Source organism: Leptonychotes weddellii, chromosome 2 (assembly GCF_054177405.1).
Source record: "Leptonychotes weddellii isolate Sample4059 chromosome 2, ASM5417740v2, whole genome shotgun sequence".
Classification (NCBI taxonomy): domain Eukaryota; kingdom Metazoa; phylum Chordata; class Mammalia; order Carnivora; family Phocidae; genus Leptonychotes; species Leptonychotes weddellii.
The window spans coordinates 114,489,716-114,513,634 of record NC_138370.1 but is presented as its reverse complement, the minus strand read 5'-3'; the positions used below and the strand labels follow the sequence as shown (position 1 = coordinate 114,513,634).

Genomic DNA, 23,919 nt, shown 5'->3' with positions numbered 1-23,919 from the left:
TGTAGGAAAATCTCCTTCTCATGAAAATCACATAATTGTACACCAATAACAAGGGGACGATGTGCTTACTGCCTTGGTCTGAATGTGTAGTTTAAGACTTTGAGAGAGTAGTCTTAATAAGGTTTTCTTTTTCCTACTAAATTTTTGCTAAAAGAAATTTTGCAGTAGGTCAGAGCCAACAGGCTTTGGTTATCATTTTGAGTTCCTTTGTTCTCACGCTTTTCCCTAGCCATAATTAAGACAGTGGAGGGAAGTTGAGGTAGAGAATATGGTTGAGAAACTAAACAGTTAAGTCTGTCTGAGGCCTAACATTGACCATGCTCTTCTACAGACAGACAAGGTTGGGAAGGCTTTTAAGTACTTGGAGGCCGCCTTGTCCCTCATTGAGTGTGGGATTGCCACGGAGTCGGAAAGCTCGACGTCCAAGTCGGCTTACTCGGTGTACTCGGAAAGCGCGGACCTCATTAAGTAAGTGCCACGTCATTTTGCCATCTTGCTACGTGCTTCTCCTTCCTCGCCTTTTATTGTTCGAATCCACTCGAATTTAGTAGGAAGACAACTTAATAAAGGGGAGCCTTAAAAAAAAGTTACTGATCCAGAACCGTTTCTTGGGCCCGAAACGAAAATTGTATTCTAGATGATGTGATAAAACGGAGGGACCGGGTCCAGCTCCGTCGTCCTGCCAAGTGCACCGTGAAATGCCAGACCGTTCAGGGAGAGCCTGGTTTTTCCAGTTTGGCTGTCTTGTCAGATGCACTGGTAGCTCCGTGTCCGCTCCCTTCTTGGTCTGTGTTTGGGCAGGGGACGCCGGGAGGACACGCGTCTACGTGGTTTCCAGCAGGTAACAGGCCAGAGAAGAGACATGTCCTTGTCTGCTTTGCTGAATGGCCTGAATTACTGCTCTAAAGCCTGGGGTTTTCTTCTGCGTGGTTTTCATGTCTTCACATCTTCAGGAAAATCAACATAAAACCAAGACAAACCTAATAAGATATCTTTGTGCCTGGGATTTTCTAACTGCCTTTGGTTAACCTGATGTATTTTTATATTTTCCTATAGATTTATAATGTCGTTAAAATCCTTTTCAGACGCCTCAACTCCACAAGAGAAAATATTTGCTGTTTTATGGTGTGTACTTTTATTTTTCCTTGTCTAAATAGTATTTGCTTTTGCATCTTTTGCTGTTATAAAAAAGATTTTGAAATTTGTTTTCTTAACATGGGAATTAATAATGAAAGGCAGAACAATAACAGAAAGTAGGATGCGTGGTCAAGAGGTTAATCCCGCTGATAGTTATTTTTTATGAAAGGCATCTACTGCCATTTTACTGTTGACTCAGTAGATGCTTTGGTCTCATGACTTAAATGATATTCTTGTGTATTTGTGTTTTTCCACCAATATTTACTTTGGTGGGAGGGACCAGAGGGAGAGGGAGAGAGAGAACCTTAAGCAGGCTCCACGCTCAGTGTCAGCTTGATCTCAGGACCCTGAAGTCATGACCTGAGCCGAAATCAAGAGTGGGATGCTCAACCAACTGAGCCACCCAGGAGCCCCTTTATGCCTTATCTACTTTTGATGATAATGTGAGCAGTATAGTAAGATTCTTAAGATGTTCTCCTCATGTAGATGAGGAAAACCCAGCGTGTTCCTTAGACTATAAAATGTTAATTAGATGGCTTTGTGTAGTAGTGATACTCGGTCTACGAAGTAATTCTTCACTTTAACTTCTGTTTATGTTCATAGCATGCGTTGCCAGTCCATTTTGAACATGGCGATGTTTCGTTGTAAAAAAGATACAGCAATAAAGTATTCTCGTGCTCTTAACGAACACTTCAGCAGTTTTTTCAAAGTTGCCCAGGCACCTTCTCCATGCATTGCAAGGTAATGAAAAGTCTAATTTAAATAATTCTTAAGATCAAGTTTATCTCTTTATTTAGCTCTTGCTTTTGCAACCATTTGTATGACTTTGGCTTTCTAAAAATTGTGTACATCTATGTGCTGATTTGCTCCTTAAATTATTAGCATATTTCTACCTTTTTGAGGAATAGGTATAAGTCAAGGTGTTTGCTGAGTAAGTAACATAAAAAGATAATTACAAAGAATATAGGGTCAAAATTTTAGAGCTTTGAGGATCTTCAGATACGCCTAACAACACAAAACAAAGGCAGAGCCAATCAGAGCCGAAGTCTTTTCTCCATCTACGTGACCTGTTGTCTTGGCATTTCAGTAAACAAGAACTTTCCAGAACCGAATGCCCTTATCTAGGATCCATGACAGTAATATTAAGAATGAAAACTATCTCTAGCTGACTCCTGCCTCCTTTGTGAACTGAAGGTGTTCATCTGTGCCATAAGACGTTGAAAAACAGAATTTTTGTGCAGGTGTTGTTAAGATGAAGTTAGAATTTTCTTCCCTGTAGTACTTACCTAGCATTTTGTTGTTTTTTTTTTTAAATTGGTTATACTCCTTGAAAAGTTCCCCGTTCTGATAAGTTTTGCTATTTTAAGAATATCACCTAGAAGATTGCCCCATTTCTAGCACCTTCAAGAGAAAAGAGTCCCATATGGCCTCTCTTAAAAAAAAAAAAAAGTCCTGATTGAGAAGTAACTTTTCGCCTCTGAAAATTTTCATGACTCTCACCTCAGATGTAAATTGTCAGCCACGTTATTTTAAATAACTCCTTCACCGTTTGTCCAGCCACTGTATAGCTAGCACCTTCTTTGTACCAAACCTGGTTTTTAGGTACAGGGGTAAAGCAGTATACAGAGCAGACAGGAATTTCTGCCCTCACGGAGCTGCCACTCTAGTCCTTCACAGTGTACATTCTGCGGGGGACACTTGGGGTTCCTGCAGCCCCCCAGGGGCAGATGGACCCAATCATGAGGCTCCTGCTGTTTGACCCATCTTTCCATTACTTTTTAGATCGAAGTGTTTTCCTCGTGTTTCTCACTTGAGGCCCATCAGGCCCTTGTTAACTTGCATGTGCAGGTATGTAGCCAGAAGGAGAGTAGAGAGAAGACTGCATCCCCTGATGCGTAGTACCTCTTTCCCAGTCTCCTCGGAGGCTGTCCTGTATTCATCTAGTCATTGATTCAGTAGATACTTGGGAAGAGCCTACTCTCTGTGTTAAGTGCTAGAAATGCAAAGATTCATAAGAAATGGTCCCAGCCTTCAAGGAAGGAAAAGGAATAGTCAGAAGAGTATAATGGAATGTGAGAAATGCGGTGGATAAATTCATAGGTAAATGCAAAGAGACCGGTTCAGGTGGTGGCCAAAGGGAGGCCATGCTGTCTCCCTGGGGTCCAGAAGAGGGCCAAGTGTGGAGTGGGTGCTCGGTCAATGTTTGACTGGTTGAGAGAATGAATATATAGGAGATTAGAACTGTCTTCCCAGGGAAGCACTGTTTTGGTGGAAGTTAGAACTGAGGGTGGGGGAGGAAGGGATTTCAGGCCGAGGGAGTAGACTGTGTAAATGGAGCAAGCACATTCGGAATGTAGATGTGCCCACCTGATTCTGGGTCCAGCGAAGGACGCCCTGCGTCCGTCCAGCTACTTACTTTCTCTGTTTGGTGGCCCCATTTTGTTGTGTGCCATTAAGTAAATTCCCCAAATCCTGAAGGTGAAGGGTGTCTCTGATCTTATAGAAGTGATTTTCATCTTGGCTAGTAGTGCACCCCGAACTTTGTAACTTGGACTGCAGTCCCAGAGACAAGAAGTCCGTGATCTGCGGGGTTAAGGTGATGAACCGGTTCTCTTCTTTGTCCCGCCTCCCAGAAGCGCAGGCACACCGTCCCCTGTCTCTCCGATGCCTTCTCCTGCCAGCTCCGTCGGCTCCCAGTCAAGTGCTAGCAGCGGAGGGAGCAGCGGCATGCCTGTCACCATCCAAAACATGACGTCGTCTTATGTCACCATTACATCCCATGTCCTTACCGCCTTCGATCTTTGGGAGCAGGCTGAGGTCCTGACGAGGAAGAATAAAGGTAAAAGGCTCTGTGGTGGTAATTCCCGGGGCGTGGGGATCTGGAGGGAGTGCCGTTGTTGGTTTGTATTTTATGTTCAGTGTTCTGAAGACAAGGGAGCGTGGAGCTATTTGCTGTCCTCCCTCCGCCTCCCGACCCAGCCGCAGTTCTTGCTTGAGCCCTGTGGCACGGAGCCAGGCTTCCGTGACCAGATCTCCGCAAAATTGAAGTAGAAGTGGTTGCGGCGCCTTGCCCTCCAGACGTTCTGGCATCATCGTTTCAGCCCGAGCTGAAGTGCCAGCGACAGGGCAAGGCTCGTGAAGACGGGAGGGGACCGGCTATCTGCGCACAACCCCTGTGTACGAGAGGTAGTGTGACCTAAATAGTGGGTCGCACGCTTGTTTTCAGTATCTGTTGAGAAAGACGGTCAGCAGCAGTCCAAGAAGCGTGGCATAGCAGACCGTCCTGAGGCTTCTTTGAGAGGAAGAAACCCGGGAGAGAGCCGAGGCCTAGGCGGTGGTGGAGCGCGGGCCGTTAGAGGGACTGCCCGTGGGCGCCCGGCGAGCGCTGAGTGGAAGCGGCCCTGCCCTGGCCCCGGATGCCGCTCCGGATTCTCTCCCGGCTCTAGGGATGGCAGTGGCCAGCTAGCTGTAGCCACTTACTTTTCTCGTAGCCTCTTAGAATTTTACTTTCTTTCTTAGCGAACTAATGATGCTTTTCACCTGTTGGGGGTGTTTTGTTTCGTTTTGTTTTGATTCAGCCCCCCACCAGCCCGGTAGTACAGGCTGGGTAGCTTCCAGCACGTGCCCTGGGCCAGGCGTGATGGAGTCAGCTTGGGAACTGGCTCAGGGCGCAGCCTGGCGCCCAGTGGAGGGATGTGGAGAACTAGCGAGCCATTAACGGTAGTAGATGGCGGTTTTTGGCTGTGATGAAGTCCAGAATATTGTGGGGATACGGTTGCTGGAACTTTGACTTTTTATGTTTCCGTTTTTATTTTTGTGTGTGCAAATGTGTTCACTTGGTTTTGGTTTTGCTTTGTTTGCAGAATTTTTTGCTCAGCTCAGCACGAGTGTGTGCGCCTTGGCCCTCAACAGCAGTTTGATGGATCTGGTGCACTATACAAGACAGGGTTTTCAGCGGCTAAAACAAGCAACCAAAACACCTTAACGGAGGCCCAAGTTGATTTGATGGCTTGGGAACTTTTTTGCACATTGAAAGCCTCAAACACAGTTCAGACGTTTGTCTCATCAAGACACCAAACTCGAGAAGAGAAGCACCATGAGATGGCCAGGACATTTGTCCGCTTAAGCTTGCAAGACCTTATGTGATCGTTGGTTGGACATGGTGGCTATACAGAAGCAGAGAGGAGGAGGCTGGCCTCAGAGATGATCTTGCCTTTCCTAACTGAAGGACAGAAGTGCAATGTAGACTAAGTGGGCGTATGAGTGGTCTAGAAACATTTCCGTACTTTTTTTAACCAGCAGGATGCAAATGGCAGATGAAATGAGGAGAAGCAGTTTCAGCTCTGAGAGCAAGTTCATGTCATCTCAGTAGCCACCCTAGTCTATTCCCAGAAGGAAATATTTTAAACAATGAATTTGGGTGTAGGGTTTTGTGGATGATTTTTTTTTCTTTTAAGTTTTGGGGGAAATCTTTGTTTAGTAAATTCTTAACGGTCATCTATAAAGCGTAAGTTGTGAAGGACTCCACCGTACCCCACTTTCTGCCCGTGAACAGTGACTTTGATAATACCAAGTATTGTCACAATTTATAAAATTGAAGGCAACTCCCCCACACCCCCCACGCCCCTGTTGCCTGGAGTACCGCGCGTTCACCCCACTTCTGATTTCTCCGTCACTGCTGAGAGTCAGCCTAAGTCCGAGCAGTGGAGGGAGGAGCTGCTGCCCACGGGGACGCCATCTTGAGATCGCATGCACGATGGAGGACTTGGCGGTGTCATCTCCACCCCCTGCTTCAGCGAAAGGCAGTCACCATTGACTATATTCTGAATTTTCTACCTTGGGGAAGAAGGGAACCAACATTTATACCCGACCAGATGGCTAAAGTGCTTTTTAATTTTTGTTTAAGTAGAGCTGGAATTTGAGGTGCTGATCTGTGGTCTACAGTTATGTGGTAACTCATGTTGTCTAACCAACTCAGAATTTTGTCAGCAAACAAAGAAAAATGAAATCTACTTCTTAGAGAGGCTATATTTTTCTGCTACAGATTATTTTATATTTATAGCAAAAGTAGACTTTCTGAGCCCTTGATTGTCTAGGGTAAGTCAACTCCCTAAGAGGATGTGGAGATTTGGGTGGTTAATTAGACTTAAAAAAAAAAAAAAAAAAAAAAAAAGTCACCACATGCCTTCACTCCAAAGTGTTCTCAGTCAACTAGATTTGATTGGATTGAAGAACCGTGGCCTTCCCATATGTTGTTATTGCCATATTCTAGACGTTAAACCAAGTTCATAGGGAATGACCTAAAATGAAAGAACACAGTCAAAATTCCCACGTAACCATAAGCACAGATTTTTTTTTTATTGAAACTTTGAAGGCTATTGGAAACATTATTTTGAGTGCAGTGTTTTTAAAAGCCAATTCTTGATATCCCTTTTAGAAGTAGAATTTGCACATGTATTAAAATTGAGGAGTGAGTGTTATCGCTACCATTGGTCCATTTTTTTCTCTCCCTTTATCCCATTCTGCCCCTCTACATTTTGTTTCCTACCCAGAACATTTGTCATTTTCATATTATTAATGAAGAAGGGAGTGCCATCTTTATAAGGAAGAGGTCGAAGGTCCATACAAGGAATGTAAGAACTCGGTGATCTGGTCAATACGTAAAGGGATGTGTAGAGGATGGGAGTGATGATGATTTCTCACGTATGAATTGTTCGTGTGAAGCTGTTCCTTCAGTGTCTCAGCCAGCCTGTTCTTTGTTATCAGTAGCTAGTTCAGAGGTTTGTTACCTCATGTTTAGGTTAAAGCCAGAGAGTTACAGCAGTACTAATATCTGAGCATGAGGACTGGATGTGTGGTCTTGATGGACCGATTTCATTCGCTGATGTTCTAAAGCAAGGCCATTTAACAAAACCTTTTGTTAAATGAGCAGTAATTGTCTGTTGGGTTGTGGCATCATGCCCATCTCTTGTATGTGTGAAACAAGACACCAGATTCAGGTTTCTGTGATTATTTAATGTCCTTTTCCCGCTTATTCACTTGGCCTTCTCTGCCCCTTTGCCCCACCATTCCCCAGTACAAGTCACCTGTCAGTTTGGGAAGCTGTGTCTTTTTCGGACAGGTTCTGATCTATGCAGATGTGTTGGAGTGTGTGTGTGTGTGTGTGTTCTGTCAGTGAGCGACACTGCTCCTGTGACTGAAGACATCTCGGCGTCAATTGCTCAGCCACTTCTAAAAAAAAAAAAAAAAAAAACTGATTGCTTTTTCAGTGGCCTTATTCTTCGTGTGTAGTGTTTTTCTCCCCTGACCTTTATATTAAGAATTTATTTGTCCCTTGAAAAACTAATCAATTTGCAGAGATCAATTTGTAGTATTTTGAACATGGGATATTTCCGATTCTTACTGCCTTGTACCTAAAAGAGGATTCCCAGTGGCTACTTTTTAAATAGAGTATGTGAAAAATAGTGGCTGATGAATCCTTAATGTTCATAAGGTCTTTTTTCCTGTTACAGTTGTATATAGAAATCTTAAAGAATTTTAAAAATCACTGCACTTTTTCACTGCATGCTTAAATTCCCAAAGGCAGAATTTGTACTGAGGTAGATCATTGAAAGGACTAGATTATAAAATGAGACAAATAACAAAGCATCTTAAGGAGTGAAAATTGAGTGTAAAATCTTGCCTTTGGCACTACAGTTTTGTGTGTGTGTGTGTGTGTGTGTGTGTGTGTGTGTGTCTTTACTAGGAAATGGAAGAACACTGTTTTACTTTTTAAAATGTTGAATGTTTCTGTCATTTCTGGAGATAATTAAAATGTGAATCACTGAACTTGAGATTTTAGCCAGACTAGGGGCCCTGCTAAAGGATGATAAACACTTCACTGAAATTTACCAAATGACACTGGGTTAAGAATGTGAAAACATTCGCCACATGTGAGCTGCGATGAAGAAGCGAGGGTCCAGGGGGTGTATTATCAGGACGAGAGCTGCAATAGCATGACTTCTAGGATACACTCAGTGCTGACTGATAATGAATCAGAGTTTTTCTTTTTTTAAATAAAAGGATCTTTATTTTATAGATCTGTTTTGACCAAGATATTTAGCTTTTTCCCCTAGACAAATTAGAACACATTTATATCCTTTGATTCCAGACCCCAGGCTTTTGAGAAGCTAAGAGTTGACCCCTTTCTGGCTGAAAACTTGCCTTAATTGGTACCTTAAATATTCATGTCAGTAGAACCAGGAGCTTACTATTTTGTTAGGATTCCTGTCTAATAATTTTTAGAAGCAAAAAGATGAACCATTATGTCCTTCAAAATGAACAGCTTTTGTATCTGATACAGAAAGGAGATGTGCGTGTGTTGGACGCATACATACGCATTCACACACACACAGACTATGAGGCTCGTTGAATTAGATGTATTCATTGTGCCTTTGTTGACCAAACCTAATTTTGAAATAATACTAATTTGGGATAATGCTGTATTTATTTTGATACGGCTTTAAGACATGTTAATGTGGGTCTTGTACCTTTTGTTCTGCTTCATGAAGTTTGAGGCATATTTATTCATCTTCAGGTAAATGAATCAAATAAGGCTTGATTCCCTACCTCCCACCACAGATTCTACTTTTTTCTTAAGGATTTATTTTCCCAGACACTACACAAATCTTTGAAAAACGTTGCCACTTCTACTACAGTCTTTACCATCAATTACCAGTATTTCAGTTTTGCAAGGATATTTGGGCTTCTTTTAGAAACACAAATGCAGAGATTTGCTCACTGGAAAGTGAGTTGTGTGTGGGGCTACGGAGGCGAGTCAGGATTATGGTGGTACTTCTTTGTTCCCTTTCTGTAGTGGGTTGTCTCTTCTGATTGTTTTGGGTCCTGTTGAGAATTGATGAATATAAGGTTTTTCCTGTGCCTTTTCATCTTTTGTCCTTTTGTTTGCTGGAGGTTGAGTGGCAGAATTACATGGTGTTGGGGATCTTCCTTCAAACATTGCAAGGTGTATTTGTACCATATAAACCTCCAATATGCAATCCAGTCGTGTTGGTTTCTCGGTGACTAAGAATGATGACCACTGGCCATGTTCTTTAGTTCTTACGATGAGCTGGCAAGCACCACCTATCTACTTAAGGGGGCTGTGGACTTCCTGTTGTCCTAGGGAAATCACACAATGTTCCACTGTGCAACAGATCTCAACAGGTACTGTGATGGGTAGAAAAGTGCCTGTATTTCTCTACCCACAAGGGCAGGAAGGAAACCTACAGCTCCCTGTGAGCCTAGATAATACTCTCTCGGCCTGCAAGGACAAGGGAATAAGACCACTGGCAGCAAGGCTGGCCAGGCTGCACTGGTGAGACCAGGCGGTGGCCGACCTAAGGCAGATAACGTGCTTTGCTTATAGAAGTAGATGTTTAAGTGATGCTTAACACAGGCAGTATTAACTTCGCCTTTTGTTCAGGCCATCAACATGTATTGTTAAAATTACTGCACGTTCCCCCTCAGACATCAAGTATACACTGTTCATGTTGGGGTGTGTGTGTGTGTGTGTGTGTGTGTGTGTTTATAGGTATGTGTCCCAAATCTTTTTTGTCTTTTTCTGAATGTGATCATGTTTTGGATGATACCTGAGCAGGGTTGCCTTTTTTTATTTATTACCATTATATATTATATTATATTATATATTTGTTGCTTTCTTATAACTTTAGAGGAAGTCAAATCTTGGTATTAAAATTGTCTAAAAAAGGAATAAATTGCCCAGTTGATAAATGATCACTGGTCTATCTAAAATACGAATTTGTCTCTAGTTCTTGTGGAATAATGTGCCAGCTGTCTAGTCCACACAGTGAGTTTGTACGTAGGCTAGGGAAGCAGGGATGCTCTCAGCGGGAAGATGTGCAACACAAGGAAGGGGGATGCCATGTATTGTATCTACTTCAGCAATGGAACTGCAACTTGGGGCTTTTGTGAATAAAATTTAGCTGCCTTGTATAGTCCTTTGAAAGAGACGTATGTGATCTGTGAAAATTATAGTTTTCTTTTTTTAGAAGAAAAATTTGCAAAAGATCTTTCCAAAGATAACGTGCCACAGATCTTTTGTTTGTTGTTCTCTGTAATGAGGATTAATTGCTGTTTAAAAAGACATGTAATTGACTTGTTAATCTTCAAATTCTTTCCTTTTCACAAGAGGATCGAGCTGTAAAAAAAAAATAAAAATAAAAATTTAGAGAAATCATTGGGGCTGAATCCATGCTTTCATTTTGCCTAAATAAAGTAATTCCTAAAATTGCTATATATAATTACCACTTAGCCAAGAAGAATGACACGGTGGAATGACATGCCCTTGTTCACAATATGTATGTATTGTTGAAATGGGAAAAGAAGTGTGGGCAGAGGGAAGCTCATCCTTCTCTTTCTTTGGTTTATTTTTAAGAACTTCAGTCACACACGAATTACCCTTCACCAGTGTGGCATCTTCTCTGACATTAAGGGCCAGGGGCAACGGTGACCTTAATTTGCCTGTTTTCAATGTTTGTTGGGTGGACAGATCTGTAGAATGTTGGTGTTGAAAGGTTTTGAAAGGCCATCTGGTCTCTCCTCCCTTTGCTACTCTGAAAGAACTCATGTTCTACCTCAGTGCTTTTAGTAAATCAGGAAAAACCTAGGTGCTGAAATCTGACTTGCTGAATTTGAATCCTGGCTCTTGAGTTTGCTATGTGGCCTTGGGCAAGTTACTTAACCTCTCTGGGGTCTTCTCATTTTTATAAACTTTCTTGATTTGGTATCTACCTACTAGTAAGATGGTGAGGATTAGGCTTGATGGTTCTAGAGAGCGCTTAGCATAATACTTGGCATGAACACTCACAAACTGGTGGCTCCTTTAATTTACTCCTTCCCCTTACTGCACCACAGTATCCCCACATCCCCACAGCTACCCTCCAGCCTCTGACCGAACACTGATAAAGACCTCACTACCCTCCTCTTCCTTTTTCATCTTTTGTTCCATAGGTTAGGTTGACCTCTACTTACATTGATCCTACTGAACAGACCCCCAACCTCACTCAGCAAGCTTGTGGCAGAGTCGACAAGCAGCAAGAACCGGTAAGCACGTGTGGAGAAAGGATGTTTTTAGTCCCCATTAAGAGAAGCTGTAGGGCAGACATCTCATTTGAACTAGGCCTTGAAAGATGGGCCATAAAATCTCTGGTTTTCATCTTTTTCACAAAAAATGTCCCGTGTCCTAGCTTGTCTATTACAAATTTTCAGTAGTAGTTGTCCTTTGTATGGTTGTACCAGTTTATTTAACCAACCTCCTTGTTAGACATTGAGATTATTTCTAATTAGGGGCTATGATAAAGAATGCTTCCACAACCATCCCTGAATCAAACTATTTGGACAGATTCAGCAATTAATATTTTACCATATTGTCCTTAAGTGAATGTGTGCATATATATATTTCTGCTGAAGTAGGTTTCAGCCCTAAAAAGTTCTTGCATTTCCCACGACCTTTTCCAACAGCAATATCTGTTATCTAAGAAAAATTTTCAACAAACATCTAATATTCAGTTCATGTTAAGATTTCTGTAGTTGTCCCTGAAAGGTCTTAGAGCTTATTTTTCAAACCAGGATTCAGTCAAGTTTCATGCAGAACATTTAGTCATTATATAAAAAAATATTTTTAAAAATGTGATGTCCTACATCTTGGATTTGTGTGTTTCCCAAAGTGTCCTTTAATTCATTCCTCCAACTCCTGTATTTCCCGCAAACTGGGTTAGGTCTTAGAGGCTGGATTATATTTGGCAGGACCCCACAGGGGATGTGGTATACTTCACATTGTGTCCTATCAGGAGGCACCTAAAATTGTTGGTGATGCTAACTTTGTTTGGTTAAGGTACGACCATCGAAACACTGTTGTGAATATGGGCTTTTCCCTGGTCCAACAACTTCTGACATAGTGATTTTAGCATGCATTGATAATCCATTCCTTTACGAATCCTGGGTATCATGTTTGGAGAATGCAAGGGGGGGGGAACCCCACCTAATTCTTTAGGTGGGAAACAGTGTCTTCTGATGTTTTCATTTACATTTTATCCCTGTGGTACTGTTTTTTCCCATCACATGCCAAGTTGCCATTCGCAGAGCGTGGGTTCTGTGGCCATACCCTAAGACCCAGTTCAAGTGCCCAACTCAGTAGATGTGGGGAAGGTTTTCACCTAAATCATGTAATGAGTTCACCATTAGGAAAGGGTTCTCTTAATGGAGAGAGAGGAGGCTGAGCAGCAAAAATGAATAGATGATTCCCTTGAGGCTATTCATCTTTTTCCTTTTTGATTTCTGTATTCAGGATATTAACCTCATATTGTGTTAGAAAGGTTTCTCTCTAAATTATCTTCTGCATTTCAGCTTTTATTGCACTTTTTTTTTTTTTTAAAGATTTTATTTATTTATTTGAGAGAGAATGAGAGACAGAGAGCATGAGAAGGGGGTAGGGTCAGAGGGAGAAGCAGGCTCCCCGCTGAGCGGGGAGCCCGATGCAGGACTCGATCCTGGGACTCCAGGATCATGACCTGAGCCGAAGGCAGTCGTTTAACCAACTGAGCCACCCAGGCGCCCCTATTATGGCACTTTTAAAGAAAGTTTGTTTTAAGTAGGCCAACTCCTACCAATGTCTTTTTGCAGTTTCTGCTTTGGGTGTCTTGAGGCACGTATGGGCTGCGCGCACCCCAGGCGCCATGAAGCCATGTTACTGTCGTTGAGCACGGGGCAACTCTGAGGTAAGCACGCCTTGCCCTTTGTGTCCTATGCAGTCTTTGCATTAGCAACCATTTTGGCACTTTTGGAGTCTGAGTTATTTAAAGAGATATTTGTTCACTCTGTGCCAGGGTTGTTGGAAATGTAAATTGTCACAACCCAGGCTTCTTTTACTTAGGACATCTAGGTGTTGAGAATCTCCCAATCCGTTCTAAACAACTTTGAAGCCCAACAGGTCTTTACCTTAATATAAGCAGAGGTTTATCTGCTGTTCCTTTGGCTGTGCTTAAATAAATGTACCCGTCTCGTCTGTTTTGTCTTAGAACAGGACTCGGTCAGTGTTTGTGGTTTCCCCATAGATCACACTCCGCTGAAAGCAAGACTGTAGTGAGACATCAAGGCTCAGATAATAAAGACCTGTGCCCTTCCAACAGACTGGAGGGCGGACCTGGAATACTTTCTAAACAGATAATTCTATTTTAGCTTCAAAAGACCATGTGCCTGCCCTGGATAAGTGCTGTAAATCACCCTTTTCTACTACTGGGGCCCAGTCCTAACTTCTCATTTACCTTACTTGATGGGTAGGCGGCAGAAACAATTACGGGTTTGTAGCTCTCTACTGCTAAATATTCCCATAACTTATCATCTAAGCAACAGTACACACACAAACAGGCACATGCACACATTTTTCTACAGGTGTATACGCTCTTGGATGTGAAAAATGAATTGTACTCAACTGCATGGGCTTTAGAAGTATGTCTTCAGTTTAACTCTTCTACTCCCTGCTTTTCCATTTTTGTCTTGCAGTCTTTGAAGAAACTCTTCCTGCAGGGAGGTCTCAGCACCCAGCACTGCAACTGAGGACTTGCCAAGCATCTTAAGGAGGGAGGGAGTGATACAATAGACTGGCTTTGCAGAACTTCCCAAGCCTACATATACATGTAAATCATTTTGGAATTTTTTTTTTAATCTTGTTTTCAACTGAATTGCAAATAGGCTAATTAAAAAATATATATATCAAATGACATAAAAGCATACAAAGCAAAAACTTGCAACGGCAGACATACTCCATCCCTTTCCCTCCAGAGCTAACAGCCATAAAGTTTGGTGCATCTCATTCCAGAACTTTTATTGTGCACTTATACCTTGTTTTTTTTTCTTTTAAAGATTTTATTTTTGACAGAGAAAGACACAGCGAGAGAGGGAACACAAGCAGGGGGAGTGGGAGAGGGAGAAGCAGGCTTCCCGCTGAGCAGGGAGCCCGATGCGGGGCTTGATCCCAGGACCCTGGGACCATGACCCGAGTCGAAGGCAGACACCCAACGACTGAGCCACCCAGGCGCCCTTATACCTTGTTTTTAAACATAGATGTGGAATATACCATATTCTGATTCTTTCATTTTATTCAGTCTTTTTATGGTAATCCTATTTTGGCTACACAGTATTGTGCAGTAAGGATATATCACCCTTTATGTAAACATTCTCGCATTATGCATATGTGCCTCTCCTGGGCACTCCCCCCATTATCCTGGGCACTCCCCCCATTATTCTGTTACAGTGCTGTACTGATGATTTTTTTTTTTTTTTTTTGAGGGATCTTGATATACACATCATTTTAAGTCTTTTAGTAAGGGGGATGTCTGGAACAAAAGATAGATTTAAGATTTTTTATGTTAACCAAACCACTTCTCCCAAAAAGCTTTCATACCAACTGTGGATGGGCGTGTATTCTTTTTTTTTTCCTGCTTATTTATTTTTCATCATGATAAGCGTACTCTTTAATCCTCTACCCCGCCCCCCCAGCCTCCCCTCTGGTTAACCATTAGCTTGTTCTCTATTGTTAAGAGTCTGTTTCTTGGTTTGTCTCTCTCTTTTTTTTTTTTTTCCATTTGTTTTGTTTCTTAAATTCCACATAATGAGTAAGATCATACGGCATTTGTCTTTCTCTCACATTTTGTTTAGCATTATACTGTCTAGCTCTATCCATGTTGCAGATAGCAAGATTTCATTCTTTTCTGTGGCTGAATAATATTCTCATGTTGTATATAACACATCTTTTTTTTTTTAAAGATTTTATTTATTTATTCATGAGAGAGAGAGAGAGGCAGAGGGAGAAGCAGACTTCCCGCAGAGCGGGGAGCCCGATGCGGGACTCGATCCCAGGACTCCGGGACCATGACCCGAGCCGAAGGCAGACGCTTAACCATCTGAGCCACCCAGGCGCCCATATAACACATCTTCTTTATCCATTCATCTATCAGTGGACACTTGGGCTGCTTCCACAGTTTGGCTATGGTAAATAATGCTGCTATAAACATAGGAGTGCATGTATCCCTTTGAATTAGTGTTTTTGTATTTTGGGGGTAAATACCCAGTGGTGTGTTTGCTGGATCATCGGATAGTTCTATTTTTAATTTTTTGAGAAACCTCCGTACTGTTTTCCTCAGTGGCTGTACTACTTTGCATTTCTTTCAACAGTGCAAGAGGATTCCTTTCTCTCTACATCCTTACCAACACTTGTTAATTTCTTGTGTTTTTTATTTTAGCCAGTCTGAGAGGTATAAGGTAATACCTCATGGTGGGGTTTTTTTGTGTTTTTGTTTTTGTTTTGGCTTTTTTTTTCTTTAAAAGATTTTATTTATCTGCCAGAGAGCGCGTGAGTGCACAAGCAGGGGGAGCGGCAGGCAGAGGGAGAAGCAGGCTCCCTGCTGAGCAAGGAGTCCGACTCAGGACTCGATCCCAGGACCCTGAGACCATGACCTGAGCTGAAGGCAGCCGCTTAACCGACTGAGCCACTTAGGCGTCCCCCTTATGGTGGTTTTGATTTGCATTTCACTGATGATGAGTGGTGTTGAGCACCTTTTCATGTGTCTGTCTTCTTTGGAGAAATGTCTGTTCATGTCAGCTGCCCATTTTTTAATCGGATTATTTGTTTTTTTAGATGTTGAATTGTATAAGTTTTTTATATATTTTGGATACTAACCCTTTATCGGATAAGTCATTTGCAAATATCTTTTCCCATTCAGTAGGTTGCTTTTTGTTGTTGATTGTTTCCTTTACTGTGCAGAAGCTTTTTATTTTGATGTAATCTCAACAGTTTATTTTTTATTTCCCTTGCCTCAGGAGACATAGCTAGAAAAATGTTGCTATGGCCAATGTCAGAGAAATGACTATCTGCGCTCTCTTCAAGGATTTTTATGATTTCAGGTCTCACATTTAGGTCTTTCATCCATTTTGAGTTTGTATGGATGGTGAAAGAAAGTGGTCTAGTTTCATTCTTTTGCATGTGGCTGTCCAGTTTTCCCAACACCATTTGTTGAAGAGACTATCTTTTTTCCATTGTATATTCATTCCTCCTTTATTAAGATTAATTGACCATATAATTGTGGGTTCATTTTTGGATTTTCTATTCCATTGATCTATGGGTCTATTTTTATGCTAGTACCATACTGTTTTAATTACCACCACTTTGTCATATAATTTGAAATCTAGAATTGTGTTACCTCCAGTTTTCTTTCTCTTTTTCCAGATTGCTTTGGCTATCCGGGGCCTTTCGTGGTTCCATACAAATTTTAGGATTGTTTGTTCTAGTTCTGTGAAAAATGCTGCTGGTGTTTTGATAGGGATTACATTAGATCTGTAGATTGCTTTGAGTAGTACAGACATTTTAACAGCATTTTTTCTTCCAACCTATGAGCATGGAATGTCTTTCCATTTCTTTGTGTCATCTTCAGTTTCTTTCATCAGTGTTTTAGAGGGGTTTTTTTTTTTATCAGTTTTCAGAGTATAGCTAGGTCTTTCACCTTCCTGGTTAAATAGGTATTTTATTCTTTTTGATGCAATTATAAATGACATTGTTTTCTTAATTTCTCTTTCTGCTGCTTCATTATTAGTGCATAAGAATGCAACAGATTGCATTGTACATAGATTTTGTATCCTGCTACTTTACTGAATTCATTTATCAGTTCTAGTAGTTTCCTGGCGGAGTCTTCAGGGTTTTCTATATTTAGTATTCTGTCATCTGCATATAGTGAGTAGTGAGTTTTACTTCTTCCTTACCAATGTGGATGCTTTTTATTTCTTTTTTGTTATCAACTGCTGTGGCTAGGACATCCAGTACTATGCTGAATAAAAGTGGTGAGAGTGGACATCCTTGTCTTGCTCTGACCTTAGGGGGAAGGCTCTCAGTTTTTCACCATTGAGTATGATGTTGGCTGTGGGTTTTTTTTATATAAGGCCTTTATCAGGTTGGGCATACATCCTTGCCAGCTTTGGATACAGTATGAAAAACCTTAGACAATTCGCACTTCTCTGACAACTGAAATTGACCATTTTGTCACAAATTTATTGGCCATTTGTTTCTGGTTCTGTGGAATTGCCTATTCCTGTGCTTAGCTCATTTTCTATGAGGTTATCTTTTTTCTTCTAATTTGGAAATTAAGAAACCTGGACTAGGTTGTTGATTGCCTCTAACCCATTGCATGACCCTTCCCAAGTTTGCTCCATAGCTTGCACCTCAGAAAACATCATCCACGAGCTGCTTACAATTCCCATTTCTTTTTTTCCAACCCTTTAGGAGGCAATGATCGATCCCTATGTAAGTGAAACTGCATGCACAACACTGACATAGAATTTGAAGGCCCATTAATCTTTAAAACATACTACTAGTCCAAGCAAATAATATTCATCCTGGATAAACTGAAAGCTGTGAAATATTGGCAGTTTTGAAGCCCACTGTTTGTACAGAATGAACTTCACCATAGGTTTCTTTGTGGCCTACAGAGATCAAATCTCTGATCAAATTAGTCACAGGTCAGTCCCGAGCCTCATTTGACTACAGTCCTATTAACCTGATATTTGCTTATTTTAAATGAAAGTAAAAGAACAAGGGAAGACTGATTTCTTATCCCTATGAAGTTTACTTCTGTCCATTCAATAGTCTGAGTGATTGCTTTGTGTCAATGACATGCTTCAGAATGTGTTAACACAGAGCATAGGGCAGGGTGCCCAGCTTCTGGACGGCGTGTCTCATTTCCATCCAGGTGACAGGTAACTTCAGATTTGGTACTTTCCCATCCAGATTGCCGTTGTCCTTGCCTCCAGCCAGTCTTAATATAGATGCTTTTGTAAAACTAACACCCTGTGGCTACACTGTTCAGACTGAGTTATTTCAAGCTTGACAGCGTGGCATAAGCCAGTTTATCTATTAGGCAGAGGACAGCACTCCTCTTGTGCCCTGTGTATTTGTCCTAAATTCCCCGGAGCAAAATGGAGCTACTCAGCCTTTTTTCCTTTCATTTACTACATCCATGATACATCCCCATCCCTATGGCACAATAGACATAGAAAATGGAAACATGGGGAAGGGAAAAGGAATGTGGGTTAAACTGTGTGTGCTGTAGTTTCCATAGTCTCTAATTTTAAAACTACCTTTCAAATTAGTCACTATCATGCTTTACAGATGATAAAACTTAAAGTAAGTTATGGTCAAGCAGCTAGGAAAAGGTGAGACCCAAATTATGATACAGATTTGTCTTTCATGATGAAGGATTTTGCTTATGAGAATGAACTGGAGGAAATGTGGCTTATATAAGCTTTGTTTTTTGTTTTTAAGATTTTATTTATTTGAGAGAGAGCGAGCACACACACGTGCAGGTGGGAGGGAGAGGGAAGAGCAGACTCAGCACTGAGTGCAGAGCCTGGTGCAGGGCTTGATCTTAGGACCCCGAGATCTTGAGCCGATACCAAGAGTCAGACGCTTAACCAGCTAAGCCACCCAGGCACCCCAATATAAGTTGTTTTGTTTTGTTTTTTAAATAGGCTGTTTTAATGTCATCTACAACCAGTATCCTAACTCTGTTTTAACATTTAACCAGTTTTGGATTGTATTAGAGACAATTCGTAAAATTGGATTGTGGGTAGGAATTAGACGTTCTTTAAAATAGAACTTGAGAAGGAAGTCCTGAGAATCTGCAGTCATTAGACATGACTAGCCCAGTGGGGGTTTTCCAAGTCTGAGGTTGCTTTACATATGACTTGTAGATTTTCTCCACTTACTAGAGTAAGAACACAAGTATACCTCTAGTGCTTGCAGAAATTAGTTTTTTTTCTTTTTATGAGTACATGTATTATTTAATAAAGTACAATAAAACAAAATTTAGTGATAAACCTTTAAAGAAACTAGCATAAAACAAAAGTTCTAAAGTCATGAACAATGCAAAGTAAGCTTTAAAGGTTAAAACCCCAGCAAATAGGAAATAACTGAAACAGGCAACAGCATGAATCCCCCCACCACCCCCCACCCAGGACCCTCCAAGTTGGAGAATAGTAGGACCAAATAAAACTTCAGCTCAGAAACTGATGACTTTGAAGGCTGAATGCCTTGGCCCAGCAGGACGCTTCTCACTTTCGTAATGCAGTGTCTAGGAAAAACAACCAGAAGCCAAAAACAGTAATCATCCTCTACCTTGTGCAAGTCACCTGAATGTCTGGTACTATTTCCTCACCTGTAACAAAAAAGAAAGGCTGTCCTAAAGTCTATGAAGTGAAAAATGTTAGTAATGTATTTGTTAAATGTGATGGGTTAAAATTTAGAGATTGTGACACAGAACTTACTAAAAAGACTTACTAAAAAAAGTCTTACTAAAGACTTACTAAAAATACTTACTAAAAGTCCTTCAAAATCATCATCTTGGGGTGGGGGGTGGTTGTACACATGTATGAGCATTGTTCCAAACAGATGTAGAACACTTTAAAGTTGTTTGCAGGACTAGATGGGCAAGCATACACCTTATTTTATGATCGTTTTTCTGGGAAGAATTAAACAATACTGTCCACCAGACTTGGCTCTAAAACACCAATTTTCAAAAGGCAGAGGAAAAAAAATGTCCCTATTAAATAATTCCAGTATCTCCTTATGTTTCTTTTGGTCATGATGGCAGCATCACTGGATTAATCAAAATTTCTACATATTCTTTATATATAGCAATATTCATTATAGCAACATTTTTAAAGTTCTAATACAATAATAAAAATTATTTTAATTCCAAGGGCGCCTGGGTGGCTCAGTTGGTTAAGCGACTGCCTTCGGCTCAGGTCATGATCCTGGAGTCCCGGGATCGAGTCCCGCATCGGGCTCCCTGCTCAGCGGGGAGTCTGCTTCTCCCTCTGACCCTCCCCCCTCTCATGTGCTCTCTCATTCTGTCTCAAATAAATAAAATCTTTAAAAAAAAAAATTATTTTAATTCCAGAGTATTTTAATTTTTCCTTCTCTCCAGTGCTTAACCTGAAGTTGAATAGACTTTCTCCTATCCTAAACCTTATACCCTGTATCCACCTCAATTGGGAACATAAGCGAATTCGACTATATTTTAAATATGGAGTAGAATTACTGTGTACAGAAATGTCACACACAGATGGCTTGGCCTCTTTACTTCCTCTTGCCTCCATCTGACTGGAACAGGAAATCAACCACGGGGAGGCCCATCCATTATATTCTCTACTATTCTGTGTTCAGGCATTTGCATATACGTATGTATGTATGTGTATATGTATATATACACACAAATGAATATCCATGATTGATTATTTAATGGACATATAAGGATAGTTAAGTGCATTGTTAGCACAATGCATTTACCTAAAACACAGGAAGTTAGGGAAATTTCACATATGGACATTTTGTTAAAAAAAAAAGTGCAATATCCTGTTGTATTAAAGCAAAAGTTGTAGGTTCTTACATTAAACCATTAAATGTTTGGTTCTGCTTCCCTAATTTCCTGAAGCCACATCTTTCATTACTTACCAAATATACATTCCTGTAAGTAAGTAAATCCCTGGCCAGGTTCCTTCTTCGGCTCAATTTCTTTGCTGTTTTTAATGTGCATAGTGCTCTCTCCTTTCAGCAGAGCCCAGGAGCCTGGGGTCAGCCGAGACCCATTCTCCTAAAACTTTACAACTCTCTACAGGCGTATTTACAAAGTGTTACCTGAAAATACCAAGGAGCCACTAGACATTCCATTTGTGTGCAATTCATTAAAAAGAATTTACATTCATTCTACTAGTAAGAATTATTTACTTCTCTGGCTCTGGCTTGAAAGGATATGGTAGGTGTGAGTCAACAAAACTGTCTCTGTCCTCTTCCTCCCCTTATTCATAGGCATTAGTCACTCACAGGTGTAAACCCATACACCAAAAGATCTGCGTCATAAAGTGGAGGAGATCTGAAACACAAAAGCGTAGAGTTTTGACTATACGGTACCTCTGGGGATTAAGTAAAAACCACAGCCAACAGCCAGCTCCTGAGGACTATTCTTAGTGGTAATGAGGAAAACATTTTGAACCTGGGCCTCAAACTGCAGTATGCTAAGCAATGCAGGAACAACGTGAAATGAATGTAAATTTTAACAAGTTTTAGCTTTAGGCTTCTCATTAGTGCCCTTATCCCAATTGTAATGCGCAGAATGCACCACTAGAGAGCAATCATTTCCCTTAGGAAAAACTACACGGATTTAACCACAAGAAAGTACCACTTCACACCCAGTAGAATGGCTATAAGCAAAGAAAAAGACATACAGTGTTGGAAAGGATGAAGAGAAACCAGAAACCTCATACTGTGCAGATGGGAATATTCTATAGTACAGCCCCTGTGGATAAGTTTAGTAGTTTCTTAAAAATCGTTAGCATACAATCCAACAATTCCAGTTGTATGAACCTATGAAGATAAATGAAAACATGTTTATGTTGAGACATGCTCATGAACATTCATGGCAGTGTTAAAAAAACAGAGACCAGCCTTGAAAATTCTCTGAATAGACAAAACCAATTTAGTCACACAAACAAAACTTAATTTACCTTACTTTGCAAGACTAACTTGACCTGGGTCATTTCTTGCTTATGTCTGTGAAAATCATAAGCAAAACTTGAACAGTTTCCAAAGTTGGTAGGAGGTAACACACTGACCAATTCCCTTCCATTTAAGAAAATTCTAATTTAACCAAAGACTGTGAAGAATAAACAGCTGCTGCTTTCTCACTATATAAGCCACTTGATAACAAACATTCCTCTGAGCCTCATTCCATGTTTTGGTTTGAGTGCTCCCGGTGTGTGTACGAGACACTTTTACTAATTACTACTTTGGTGATGGGTTAGTTTTACTTCTGCTGTTTCTGAACTTCTGCCATATCCTGGCAACAGAAATGGGATCCAGAGAAGACCCCGAATGTCTCCAAGGCCAGTGAACAAACAGGTGCTGGTATCCATGAAGCCCACAGAACTCACTGCTTTCTCACTAATCATGGAACTTGAGGGTAGGTCTCTCTGGGATCTGAGCTCTGCTCTTTGTTTTGAGCTCTCTAACTTTATAGTGCACACCTGCATTTTGCTTGTTGGAGCTTCTTGGTAAGTCATTCTATTCAGTGAATTGGGGGGGCTGGAATGTGATTTCCCTGTGTTTTGAAACCGTTAGAAAACAGGGCCTCTCTCAGTTTAGACATCTAAAGGCAAAGACAGTTTCCACCTGGTTTATGGATGAGGCTCTTGTGCCTTTTTGGAAAATGAGTGAACTTTTGAAATTGGGGTGGCCACTTTGGGGAACCTTTAATGTAGATAGGTCCACCTTAAGAAGCACCCTTAAAAGAGAAGATTCCAAACCTCTCAGAGACCATGGAATGCATCCTTTCACTGATAGGCAGAAATTAAAGACAAAAATAACTCCAAAAAGAGCTCTGAAAGCATCCCTAGAACATGCAAATAAAAAATCTTTGGCCATCTGAGCATGTAACCTTAACTTTAGTCCATCTGTCAGAAACACAGTTTGGGAGGCACCTGGGTGGCTCCAGTTGGTTGGGTGTCCCACTTTTGATTTCTACTCAGGGCATGATCTTGGGGTCATGAGATCAAGCCCCTCATCGGGCTCTGTGCTGGGCTTGGAGCCTGCTTAAGATTCTCTCCCTCCACTCTTGCAGGCATGCACGCACTCTCAAAAAAATAAAAACAGCTTGGATCCAACAATTCTTTTGACTTTTGTACCTGAGACGTGGGTAAAATTTTCACAACAAAAGCTTTAAGATCTCTGTGGATGTCTGTCTGTTTATGTACACCTATGTATATTACAGGTGTGATATTTTGCTTTTTCCAGATGGTATTACCAAATTAAATTGCAAAGAGTTCTTTTTAATTTACTTAAAAAAAAATTAAGTGTTTTATCAAGTATACTCTCAGAAGTATAGGAACTAACCCAGATGTTTTTCAAGGTTATATGATCTGAGATAATCTTAGATAAATAAAAACTTGTTTAAGTTTGCTGGTTTAATAAAAGCAGGTATGTCTTCAAAATTTGCCAAAAAGAAAAATAAGATGGTTAGTTGCTTGATGCCTACTCCAAACATGAGTGTTTAAAGCAATAACTTGAAGTTTAATTTTAACTGAATGGTGGATATTCATTGGATATCTAAATCATTTCTAAACTTATATTTAGCATTTAATGTTTACCTACTTTTGGCTTTTTAATTTTCTACAGGGAGATAAAAGATACTTGGGTCCATTAATAAACATGGTTGGTGCCACACCAAAGAATCTATGAGGAAGAATATACTTCTAGAAACTATGAGATATATTTATAAATTTGTCAACCCACAGTTGCTTTTTTCTTAGGATCTTTAATTCCTAGTGAAAACAGTCAATTCTAATATATGTAATTAAAATAACTAGAAATAATAGGGATAAAAAAACAAACTGTAGATGAAAAGTAGGTAAGGAGGGGCACCTGGGTAGCTCAGTCAGTTAAGTGTCCAACTCCTGATCTCAGCTCAGGTCTTGATCTCAGGGTCGTGAGTTCAAGCCCCCATGTTGGGTTCCATGCTGGGCGTGGAGCCTACTTAAAAAAAAAAAAAAAAGTAGGTAAGGAAAACAATGTATTTTTTGGCTAAGGAAAGGTATGAAGGACTTGGAAGTTTTTACCTTGTTTTTTAGGGAAAAAAATAATTTTGTCCTAAAGTAAAATGATTGTTCCAGAAGAAGAAAGGAATC

At 40.7% G+C, this 23,919-nt stretch overlaps 1 protein-coding gene and 1 long non-coding RNA gene across 6 annotated transcripts in view; one reads left to right on the top strand and one right to left on the bottom strand.

Moving 5' to 3' along the window:
* Window positions 1-16,227, top strand: part of AFF1 (ALF transcription elongation factor 1) — a 98,553-nt gene extending 82,326 nt beyond the window's left edge. For 2 of the 5 annotated variants that reach the window (XM_081812188.1, XM_081812187.1), the window contains exons 15-19: window positions 332-468; window positions 1,057-1,125; window positions 1,741-1,878; window positions 3,771-3,976; window positions 5,001-7,051. In XM_081812188.1, the coding sequence (XP_081668314.1) occupies window positions 332-468; window positions 1,057-1,125; window positions 1,741-1,878; window positions 3,771-3,976; window positions 5,001-5,122 (672 nt within the window). In that variant the 3' untranslated portion in view covers window positions 5,123-7,051. Of the gene's footprint in view, window positions 1-331; window positions 469-1,056; window positions 1,126-1,740; window positions 1,879-3,770; window positions 3,977-5,000; window positions 7,052-11,148; window positions 11,354-12,819 lie in introns of those variants that run through there. The other 3 variants (XR_014142945.1, XR_014142944.1, XM_081812189.1) reach the window with 3 other exon arrangements.
* Window positions 16,228-16,618: 391 nt separating this feature from the next.
* Window positions 16,619-23,887, bottom strand: LOC145720170 (uncharacterized). The gene is made up of 2 exons (XR_014142957.1): window positions 20,969-23,887; window positions 16,619-19,397 (listed from the first exon to the last, which is right to left on the bottom strand). It is a non-coding gene; the product is annotated as an uncharacterized LOC145720170 (long non-coding RNA).
* Window positions 23,888-23,919: the final 32 nt, after the last annotated feature.